The 12,181-nt window shown below is 46.5% G+C and overlaps 1 protein-coding gene across 4 annotated transcripts in view; it reads left to right on the forward strand.

Annotated features, from left to right (window-relative positions):
* Positions 1–12,181, forward strand: part of LOC115091808 (leucine-rich repeat-containing protein 51-like) — an 89,825-nt gene that overhangs the window by 55,675 nt on the left and 21,969 nt on the right. For all 4 annotated transcript variants that reach the window (XM_029602031.1, XM_029602032.1, XM_029602033.1 and 1 more), the window contains one exon: positions 7,337–7,542. In XM_029602031.1, the coding sequence (XP_029457891.1) occupies positions 7,337–7,542 (206 nt within the window). The remainder of the gene's footprint in view (positions 1–7,336; positions 7,543–12,181) is intronic.

The raw sequence follows: 12,181 nt of genomic DNA on the forward strand, positions 1-12,181 counted from the left end.
CTGGGACATTCACTGCTCCCCGGGGCTTCTGCTGGAACGTTGCCTATTGTGAGTACTTCATCTCTTCTGATCCTGTGGCTCTCCGGTGTACCCCGTGCTGTGGACCACTACAGAGTTCTACTTCCTGGATCTCACCTTCGAGTACTCTCACTGTGGACCCACCACACCAACCTCGTGGGAACCCTTACCCTGTGCTTCAGGCCACTGCCATATCTCTACGTGAGTGCGCTGCAGAGCATTACCATCTCATCTCCACAGGAGGATTCTATCGGTGTACCCTGCGCTGCAGGCCACTACCAAGCCTTCTCCTCTGAAGAACTTTGCGGTGTACTTCACTCTGCGGACCACTACCGTGTCGCTTCTACACTACCCACTCTCCGGGTAGCTATCCTCTTTCTCTCTCTCTCTAATAAAGACTCTGTTCCACAGCTGTGTCTGACGTCTGCTGACACCTCACCTCCTGACAGTGAGCCTCGCAGGGCTCCTCCATGTGGGCGGTTCCATCTCTACTGTCAGCCCAGGGGCCCGCAAACCTACAAACCATAATAACAGACCTGACTCATGTCACACCACATCTTCAGTGGCATACCATGTTCTGGCGGACAGTAAACCAATTTCTACTCATCTGTTAATATGAATGGATGGAATCCAATATTAAAACCTTTAAAAAAAAGGTGTAAAAACATGGCTATTTAATCAAGCCTTTCAATAATTTTACACTGATTATAAATTTTATCATTTTATATGTCTTATGATTTTATGATGATGATTTTAAGTTTGTTTTGATTTTAGTTGCCTATTTAAGAGATTTTATAACATTTTGAAACCATGACTGTTAATTTAGACTTAATTTTGAATTGCATATGTTTCTAAACTGACATTTGCCCATTACTGTAAACCGATGTGATATGTGTACATGAATGCCAGTATACAAAAAAAACAATAAATAAATATTCAGATTCATGAAAGGTCTATTGCACCTCCAGTACAAAAATCACTGGTTCCATGGGACTTCAATATTAGGGAGGAAGAATAGCCTAGTGGTTAGAGCAGTGGACTATGAACCAGGAGACCAGGGTTCGAGTCCTGCTGTCGCTCCTTGTGACCTTGGGCAAATCACTTTACCCTCCATTGCCTCAGGTACAAAAAAAAACTTAGATTGTAAGCCCTCTGGGGATAGAGAAATACCTATAGTACCTGAATGTAAACTGGTGTGATATCTCAATTGAGATCGAATGTCAGTATATAAAAATAATAAATAAATTGTCTTTTCTCAACTTATGAAATCTTCTTTTAAACCACTGGAGTCAGTTTCTCTCAAGTTCTTGACAAGGAGAGTACTGCTCCTTGCAGCAGTCTCATCAACCAGAAGATTCAGCGAACTCCAAGTTCTCATTCACTAGCCTCCATGCATGCAATTCTACAACAGGGTGGTCCTCTATACTCACCCGAGTTTTCTGCCGAAGGTCATCTTGGCTTTTCATATCAATCAATTCATTGTATTGCCTACTTTCTTTTCAAGAGTTCATGCGTATGAAGGGGAAAATCCCTTCATACCTTGGACTGCAAAAGAGCCTTGGTGTGTACTACAAGAAACAAACTCAGCCACTTTGTCAATTTTCTCAATTGTTTGTGTCAGGCAACCCAAAAAACTAGGAATGCCAATCGCCAAGCAAACTTTGTCTAATTGGATAGCTGTGTCCATTCAGCACTGCTACACATTGGCAGGATTGCGAATTACAGACGCTGTCAAAGCTCATCAAGTGAGAGCTATGGCTTCTTCTGTTGCTCATCTATGAAAAGTGTCTCTTGAGGACATCTACAAAGCTGCAGACTAGTCATCAGTACACCCCTTTACATCCCACTACTGACTCAACAACCTATCAATTTGGAGAAGCAGTTTTGCATAACCTGTTCTCACAGTAGTTTACCCTCCATGGTAGGGTTTGGGTTGCTTATTCAGTAAACCCTCCACAGCAATCCATAGCTTGGGTCTCCCCACATGTAATGGCCAATTCAGCCTGCATATTGATGGAAAAAGCAATTTTGCTTAGCATAAATGGTGTTTTCCATAGATAGCAGGATGAATTAGCCATGTAATGGCCACCTGCCTCCCTGGAGAACTGACCATATAGCTAGAAGTAGCTCTGATATAGACTAAGGAGGCAACGCCCACACGTACTCAGTAGAGCTCAAAGATCTACTAGCTTGGAGAGACAAGTCTGTTCAATGCTGCTGGATGATGTCACCCACAGATAATGGCTAAGTCATCCTACTATCTACGGAAAACACCATTTACAGTAAGCAAGCTTGCTATGACAGTAACTTTCAAACGGGCACGCAGGTGCACAGATACATGTGTATATGGGTGTGTGGCCAGATACGCAGCAATTTTATATCCTGTGTGCATCTTATAAAGTAGCCCTGGCATGTGTATGTGTGCGCACAGCCGCGTAACGTTGGCTTGGAGCTGCGCCAGTGAGGGAATTTTATAACAAGCGCATTTCCACACTATAATCCGTTTCTCCAGTCTACAGCTAGGTCCTCCAACACCCCCCCTCCCCCCAGTTCTTTAGCCTGCATTCCCCTGGTTACACCAGACCCCTCAAACACTTCATAGATGCTTGGAAATGTTTACGCTCAGCTATACCTGCGTGCACGCCTAGGTGCCTAGATACTTGTATGCACATCTCTCGGGCCCATACTACACCCACATTCAGCCCATTCTTTTCTTCCAATGTGAGAGATTTACACATCGGGATTTGTGCGTGCATGTGGGCGGCTTATAGCATCGTGTGGAGCACATGCGCGCCCCTCTCCCAATTTTGGCATGCACCCGGCTCTTAAAATTCACCTTTATATGTGGTGCCCATGGAAAGAGAAGACGTTGCTCCAAAAAAGATATTTTCCACATTAAGGTACAGATTTAGACCCAAAACTCCACTGATGCACCCCAGTACTCTGGGCCATAATCTTTTTGTATAATCTCACATGACCAAAATAAACGACCTATAGTGCCCACCTCTTAATTACATTTACTACACAATTTTAACCAGCAGAGCCCATTTATGGGAATGATAAATACCATGTTAAGAATTTGTTTTAGGGTCCCCTCAAAAGGACATGAATAAAATTGCAGATAATGTGCTAATTAATTATTGTGCTGTCTGCTTCTTTGTCAACTGCATGGCTAGCTCATGTTTCCACTTAGCCACTAAAGGCCTAGAGCCACTAAGCTGCAATTTGTTTTTTATGGGAGGGGTCCCACTGTCACGGAAGGGTGGCCGCACCATAGTGGGGCCCTTCCTCCTATAAAACACTGCAGCTGTATGGTGCATCCTTTTGTCTCATGGCCCAAACAACGCAGCACAAAAGAACACAGCTAGCAGCCCCCAAAATCGGGAAATTGAGTTTGAGTCGGGGCTGCCAGTTGAGGTGGACCCCCCCAATACCCCAAAAGGTTAAAAAAAGAATAGGTGCCACAGGTGGCGACAACCCCCCCGCCACACCTGTCATCAATAAAGTGACCCTCCCCAGCCCCTCCTTCCCATGGAATTTATTATAGGTAAGAAACCCCCTCCCACCCACTACTCCAAGGGCACCCTAAATAGTTGGGAGTATAGTGTTCTCCTTCCCCTCCCCCAGCCCTGAAAGGTATAGGAAAACTCACTGGTGTTCAGTGTCCTCTGCAACACAATGCCCCCCCCCCCCCCCCCCCCGAACCTTAACAAGTGGTCCTCAATCCCTCAAAGAGGCCCCTGGCACCCCCCAGCCCTGGGCCCATCGGCACTTTTCAAAATGGCGCCAACCCGACCTTGCCCCGGTCATGTGATTTAAGGAGTTACAGGCTCTTGTGGATATTAAGTTGTTCATTTTCTTTTAATATGTAAGGCTTGTAGTTTGTCTAGTAAATGTTATATTTGATTGTGAATGTTGAGTTAGGCTCCGCGTCAATCATGTTATGGAGAATGTGGAATATAAAACAAGCTAAATTGGGGTTATGGGTGGTTTTGGGGGAACACCAATGAGTTTTTATATACCTTTGGGGGCCGGGGGGAGATGGGTGGGGTACTATGCCCCCAACTATTTAGGGTGCTCTTGGGGTGGGAGGGGGTCCTTGCCTATAATGATTGCTTGGGAATCTCCCTGATCTAAGGATTGCATTAGCTTCCCCAAGGCTATATGGGGCCTTTCAACAAAACCTGTCCTATCTAGCCAAAATCTGTTTTCTATCAGATTCAATGGTAAAAAATGGAAAAAATAAATCCTCTTAGGGACTGTCATCATGCAAAATAGATGTATTCTAGCAATCAAAAGAAAACTGATAGAAAAGTCCAGCTCGGTAATGCTTTTTCTCTGGCCAACAATAATAAATGGAAATTCGTCTTATAAAGTTTAGTAAGGTCTCTTGTAATTCTAATTCCTAGATATTTTAAATTCACCAGCCAAGTTCAGAGGAAAATCGTTATCCCACAGTCATTTAACTATATCGGTGAGAGGTAAAGCTTCCAAGTTATCCAAATTCAATCGGAGGCCTACTAGGGTCCCATACTCCCCAATTTCCCTTAGAGCTTCCTCCACAGATGTCCTAGGACCCAAAACATGTAGCAAAAGATCATCCACAAACGTTGCCAACTTAAACTTTACTTTCCCAACTGAAATACCTTTAATCGCTCTACTCTCTTAACTTTTTAAGCAAGGGTTCTAGGGTTTGTATTTACTTTATGGAATCTGCCAGACTTGGCTTGGCCACTGTTGGAGACAGGATACTGGGCTTGATGGATCTTGGTCTGTCCCATCATAGCAAATCTTATGTTCACTATATTTCAACACTGTAGATCCTCCGGGAGCATTTCAACATGGCCACGTTGAGATGCCTATTTTGTTTTGGTCCAGCAGATTCTTCTTGCTCCTTTGGGCTTCTAGCTCAGTCAACACTGGGACTGGGAACAGGCCCATGGGATTTTTTTCAGCTAACTTAAATCCAGTCATTGCAGCTAGAGTCCTCAGCTAGGGCTCCTTCCAGAGCTCTGCAATCATAGACCCTAAACTAGACCACTAGGTGTTATCATTGTACTCCTGACCAGGAGCTGTGAACACCTCCTTCACAGCATCCCCAATGTGAGGATCCTTTGCCGACTTCACCTCTGGCCTGCAGGTTGCATTATGAACTGTTTGGACTATCTATCCTGGCTTCCAGCTCTGTGCCACTCACTTTCCTCCCTGTAGCTATCTTGTTTCCTGCTTAAGGCTTTTTTGTCAGTCAGTTGTCAGAGCTGAGTCTACTTCCTGGTCCTCATACTCCAACTCTGTCCTTGTTACCTAAATTCAGAAAACATCTTCATCTCCATTTTCTGCCCTCTGGATTCTTGCTTGACCTCTTTCAAGTTCCTGGTTTTCTGGTTTGGTTCAGCATCTTTCTGTGTTCCAGGCTTCTCACTCCTTGATTCTCATGCTTCACCAGCTATCAGCACTTAACCCGAGGAGAAGGTGATTTGGCATAGGCAGAAGACACTCAGCTTCTTCATTTTCATTGTAGTCTGCCTGATCTGCTTCTCCAGACTTGGGATGTTCATTCGTGGGGCAGTCTACAGATGATAGACATCACATCAAGCCCTGGCCGACCTGGTGAGCGAAATGTCTGAGCCTGGAATCAAACTCAGGAACCTTTGCATGACAGTGCCCAATATTTGCCACTGAGCTGTGGCTGGCCAAGATGTCTCTTAACTGGCCAGTATAGTCCCTGTCCTGATGTATGTGTCTCCAAAGACACATAGCATAGAGGCGATTTTACTGCCATTCCCCGTTTGATTGCGGAGATTTAGAATAGTAAAGGAGCCCAAAGGTTTGTGTGCTCTTTCCACTCAGACAATCCAGGACTCAAAGACAGAATTCTTGGAGCTGCAGGAATGGGAGTGAATGCTTGGAGCAACCATGAGGGGCTCTGAGTAGGAACCTTGGAAAGATTCCTTCCAAAGGGAAATTTCTCTTAGGTTTAATACTCTTTGGAACATTCCCCAGATTTGTGGATATTTGAGGAAAAATGGAAATACAGCTCCACTGGTTTGTGGTCTGCTGTTGAGGAGCTTTCATACCTAGGAAAGGCAGCAGGAATTTCTTCATAAGTGTCCGGGTGGATTCTCAGACAAGAAGCTACGGGAGCGAGTGTGGATCTCATGCTAGAGTAAGGAGTTTGCTTTGAGAGGCCACCAGCTGTACTCCCATGGTGGGTAATAGCTCTAAAGAGTATCTTGAGGCATCTTGGAGTCAGAGAATGCTACTGCTTTGGTGGCAGTTATTCTCACCGATGGCCTGTAAATTTGTTTTATCTGCTTACAGATGTCAGCAGACAAAGGTGAACATTTGGCTAAATCATTACCATTTCACAAGTACCCCAGTAAACTTTTATTTTTGGAACAATCTTCAATCTGGAGGTGTGTTGGAAGTTCAAAACCTTAAGGGCTGTGAAGCAAGACCTTCCCTGCCTCCGTTGGAGAAACCCATAATGGCCTTCTCGACTTCCAGATGTGCCCCTGCATCCAACCAAGAGTTACCTGTACTTTGTGGGATTCAGGCCAGCCAGGGTACTTCACTGTTCTCAAAGGCAGTGTTACTAGCCAGTGCTTCCAGCTTGGCTTCCCACATAACCCTGATCCTGAGTGTACGTTGAATGCACCAAGCTCAGCTTTTGCCGGATTAAAACCTTTTTGCTGCCACCTACTGGCCACATGTTGCTTATCAAGAAAACCAAGTACTTTGGTTAACATTTTCCTTGGGGTGAGTGGCAGGAGGAGAAGGCACTGATTGAGTTAGATTGTGTATCTTCATGAATCGCTCTCTCCTCCTTTTGCTGTAGTTGAAAGAAAGCAGCTCCACCCATGTCCTTTGGTGCTTATTTTTCTTAGGCCAGCACATGTCTTCAGATGCTGGGCTCAGGACTGCCAAGGTTCCTTCCTCAGCTAGTGACAAGGACTTTAGCAGTTCTGAAGCCTTCACTACCTCAATGAAGGCATCAACTTCACCCAACTGCTTTGTTGATTTTCTGTAAACAAATGTATTTTTGGTGGTATAAAGTTTCATTATCTTTCTGCTCTACTTTTTCATTGTGACTAATTTGTTTTGGCGCTTTCTGTTATTGCTTTGCATTGTCTGTCTTATTTTCTTCGTCGTTCTTGTATTGCTTCTTGCATTCTCCCTCTGCTCAGAAATTTGAGTTTTTGTTTCACTGGTGTCGTCTTCTCTTCCTGTTTTTCTTTCCACTTTTCTGTTTGTTGCTCGGTCTCCTGGCCCGGCCTGACTGCTCTAACTGTCCCGCATCCCTTCTTATTCCTTGCAGATGTCCTGCTGGAGGAGCCACGTCATGGCATAAAACCTCTGAAGCGGACCAAGGAGGGGAAATTGATGACCCAGGCAATCCGCCTGAACAATAACACGCTGACCGAACTGACCAACTTTTCTGAGGTGATGGAAAGAGTGATGGAGGAGCCCAATCGGCTGGCCTGGATCGACCTCTCCTTCAATGACTTGTCTACTATTGATCCGGTGCGTTAATTGCTCTCAGACAGGATGTCCATGATGGGCTTATGGGTTCCATTTACCTACATTTTTAGAAAAGGAAATTTGAAAACTCCTTTCCTTTTTTTTTTTTTTTTTTTTTTTTTGTGTGTGTCAGAATATGTGATTGAAAAAACCAGAAAAAAACCAGAAAAAGAAAAAAAGAAACAGCAGCATTATGAACATTTGTGGTCTTAAGGCGGGTTACAATACATTTAAACAGCTGAACCCTTGGTTCCACAGGGCCAGTTTTAAGTTGTTTATATAAAGTATTAAGGGGGGGGGAGGGCCCTAGTATCTAAAAGATCTTCCCTTGCCTTATCTTCCCACCAGTGCCCTGCAGTCCTTGGATCAGAATTTGCTGTTTAGTGCTGTCTTGCAAGGAAGTTTGAGGCTACTTGGCGGCTAGCGTTTTACTGTTCAGGGCCAGCTCTATGGCCAGTAATCATTCGAGAGATTTTAGGTTGCCGTATGTTGAGGAAGCAGCTCAGAGCTTTCTACTTCACTCGAGCCTTTGAAGGCTGAGTTTATGCTTGGCATATCCAGATTATGTGGGGTTGTTTTTTTTTTTTTTTAGTTTTATTGTTTGTAGTAGTTGGATTGTATGTCAGATGATTGTTGTGTGTTTAAATTGTAATCCGCTCTGAGCTACAGGTTCGGATAGGGCGGATTATAAATATTTTGAAATTAAATAATGTTATAGCACAAATTAATGTGGAGAGACAGCTTCATATAGGTAGACAGAGCATAGGAACAAAAACAACCACATATGATACAATAGAAAGCAGAGGGAATTATAGGCATTTAACCTTATCAAGCCAAAACATAGAAATGTAGAAATGACTGCAGAAAAGGACCAATGGCCCATGCAATCTGCCCAGCAAGTTTCCCACGGTAGCATTTGCTGCGCCGAGCAGGTTACCCCCATGTATCAGTCAGAGCTGCTAGATGTGTTTTGCTTATGGACTTGGCCACAGATGCAGCCCTGTGTTTTCCCTAATGTCTGCATAATCAGACTGTAAAAAAAAAAAAAAAAGTCATCATGGCTCGTGTTGGTTGTCTCTGAATCAATCAGAGCCCCCACCTAAAAATCCCCCATCCCAACCCCCTAGAGAGTACCTAATCCCAGGACACTAGAGAAAAGACAGCATCAAAAAAGCAGCCATCCAGCCAGGAGCTACCAGCTAGTTCCATATCGGGCATGATGGTCAACCCTTCACATAAGGAAAACAAAGAGGCCATCCAGCCAGGAGCTACCAACTAGTTCCCTATCGGGCATGACTGTCAACCCTTCACATAAGGAAAACAAAGAGGCCATCCAGCCAGGAGCTACCAGCTAGTTCCATATCGGGCATGACTGTCAACCCTTCACATAAGGAAAACAAAGAGGCCATCCAGCCAGGAGCTACCAGCTAGTTCCATATCGGGCATGACTGTCAACCCTTCACATAAGGAAAACAAAGAGGCCATCCAGCCAGGAGCTACCAGCTAGTTCCATATCGGGCATGACTGTCAACCCTTCACATAAGGAAAACAAAGAGGCCATCCAGCCAGGAGCTACCAGCTAGTTCCATATCGGGCATGACTGTCAACCCTTCACATAAGGAAAACAAAGAGGCCATCCAGCCAGGAGCTACCAGCTAGTTCCATATCGGGCATGACGGTCAACCCTTCACATACGGAAAACAAAGAGGTCATCCAGCCAGGAGCTACCAGCTAGTTCCCTATCGGGCATGACTGTCAACCCTTCACATAAGGAAAACAAAGAGGCCATCCAGCCAGGAGCTACCAGCTAGTTCCCTGTCGGGCATGACTGTCAACCCTTCACATAAGGAAAACAAAGAGGCCATCCAGCCAGGAGCTACCAGCTAGTTCCCTATCGGGCATGACGGTCAACCCTTCACATACGGAAAACAAAGAGGCCATCCAGCCAGGAGCTACCAGCTAGTTCCATATCGGGCATGACGGTCAACCCTTCACATAAGGAAAACAAAGAGGCCATCCAGCCTCTAAAATGGTTTGCTGCCTCTCATACCTTGTGTCAGAAAGGGTTAGGAAATGGAGTAGTTCAGTTTGTTGTTTGTACCTCACCTTATTGTTTGTTCATTTAGTGTATTTATCTCATGCCTGTGCATTCCATTCAGGTGCTGTAGGCATTCTCCCTGTTCCTAGAGAACTCACAATCTAACTGGGAGATTCATCAGGCCACGCTAGTGCTCTAATGCACATTGCATAGCGTATATCACACGATAAAGTATTGTTGTGGCGATATACATGATATTTTGCATCTCCCTGCTTTTCTACCCCCCCTCCATTATAATGACCTTATTTGCATGTGATTTGCATGCATGAATAATGCAAATGCATGCAAAAAAGATCATGCATAGGCAATCATATGCAAATATTTCATCGTGGCCAACTAAGAAGGTGGTCAGCCTTGATAAAATAACACCTTTTTCCCTGTACGTACCCGGATCAGTCCAGACCATGGGTTGAGCCTCCTGTCCAGCAGATGGAGACAGAGAAAAACTGTAAGGGTATCCTATATAAGGACAGAGCCTACCCTTCAGTATTCGTCTGTCTCCAGCAGATGCGATAGCTCACCCTTTGCTTCCCTGTGCTCATTTCTTAGCCCTTACTCGTGGGGTTTTCTCTTTCCTTATACCAGGATCAAGCAAGTATTGATGTTCTTCACTGGTTTAAAAAAAAAATAGAAAGAAATTGGACTTTGTTTTTTTCTCTTAGGAGACAGTTCCTGTCTCCTCGCTCTTGGGGGGCCTAGAGGGGCTTGGCCCCTTGTTTGTAAAATAGCCTAGGCTCCCTTTTCCCGGTGGTCCTCGGCTGTGGGGCGATACTGGTGGTCCAGTCACTCCCCCTAGATAGCCCTCTCTCTCTCTCCCTCTCCCGGGATGCCTTTTCCCCCGGTACTGCCAGCAGAGAGGCTTTCTTTCCCCTGCTTGTCCGATTGAATCGTTCTGAAAAAAAAAAACAAGTTTTTGCTTCGGGCTCGTTCTCGTGCAGGCAGTTGGGATTGAGTGACTGGAGGGGCAGGGTTCGCTCTCCTGCCTCCGCTCCCTCGGGCACTACAGCTCAGCGGTTTTTCTCTGTCATGCCGCGTTTGGCCGTCTGCCTGGCCTGTGGAGAGCCTGCGATCAGGCTCTCCCGAGAAAATTTGTGCTCCGGTTGTCTTCCGGGGGGGTAAGGGCCCCTCCTCGGCAGATCCTAAGCCTGTGCCCCGGGACAGATCATCCAAGCGCATGGCCGGGCCGTTCCCGAGTTCTAGCTCTACTCGCTTCGCTGGGCTGGATTATCAACTTTCCCAAGAGCAATCTGAGCCCTTCGCAGGTGTTGGAATTCCTGGGGACTCGCTTCGATACCCAAGTAGGCAAAGTATTCCTTCCATTCGTTCGGGCGTTCAAGCTGATGGACCAGGTCCACAATTTCATCCTCATGCCTCTCCCTACGGCCTGGAATTACCTCCAGGTACTGGGGACCATGGCTTCCACTGTCAACCTGGTCCCATTGGCTTTTGCACATATGCGTCCATTACAGAAAGCTTTGCTATCCCGCTGGAAGCCGGTCTCGGAACAGTTTCAGATGGATCTCCCGCTCTCCGACTCTACCATCGGCGACATGCAGTGGTGGCTCTCGCTCCGGCACCTCCTGAAGGGCATATCCTTACAGACGCCGCACTGGATAGTAGTAACAACGGATGCCAGCCTCTCAGGCTGAGGAGCAGTTTGCCAGTCACAATCTTGTCAGGGACGGTGGTCCCCGGTACAGTCCCGCTGGCACATCAATCGTCTGGAGGCCCGAGCAGTCCGTCTGGCTCTCCAGGCCTTTCTCCCGCTGATTCGCCACAGGGCGGTGTGTGTGCTTTCAGATGATTCCACTACGGTGGCTTACATCAATCGTCAAGGGGGCACCAGGAGTCGCCTGGTGGCATTGGAGGCCAGCAAGCTCTTTGGATGGAACGTCACCTGGAGCGACTGGCAGCTTCTCACATAGTGGGCAAGGACAATGTGCAGGCCGATTTTTTTTTTTTTTAAGTCGGCAGCATCTCGATCCCGGCGAGTGGGAGTTGTCCGCCGAGGCGATGAAGCTGATTGTTCGCAGGTGGGGAACCCCTCACATGGATTTGATGGCAACCTTGGGCAATGCCCAAGCTCCCCGATTCTTCAGCCGCTGGAGGGAACACTTCTCGGAAGGGGTGGATGCCCTAGTCCTTCCTTGGCCCAGCGACATTCTCCTCTACATGTTCTCTTTTCCCCACCCCCCCCCCCCCCCCCCCCCGCCGGCCCCTGGTGGGAAAGGTTCTCAGAAGAATAGAATTCCACAGGGGTCCAGTCATTCTCGTAGCTCCCAAATGGCCGCGCAGACCGTGGTTCGCAGATCTAGTGAATCTGGCAACGGACAGCCCTCTTCATCTCGGTCATCTTCTGCATCTTCTCAGGCAAGGTCCAGTATTTTTCGATCAGGCAGATCGCTTCTGTCTAGCAGCTTGGCTTTTGAACGGTGGAGATTGAGAAAAAAGGGATATAGGAGGAGGTTATATCTACCCTACTGCATGCCCGTAAGACTTCTACTTCGCTCGCCTATGTCCGGGTTTGGAAGGTCTTCGAAGCGG

The sequence above is a fragment of the Rhinatrema bivittatum genome, chromosome 5, assembly GCF_901001135.1.
Source record: "Rhinatrema bivittatum chromosome 5, aRhiBiv1.1, whole genome shotgun sequence".
Classification (NCBI taxonomy): Eukaryota; Metazoa; Chordata; class Amphibia; order Gymnophiona; family Rhinatrematidae; genus Rhinatrema; species Rhinatrema bivittatum.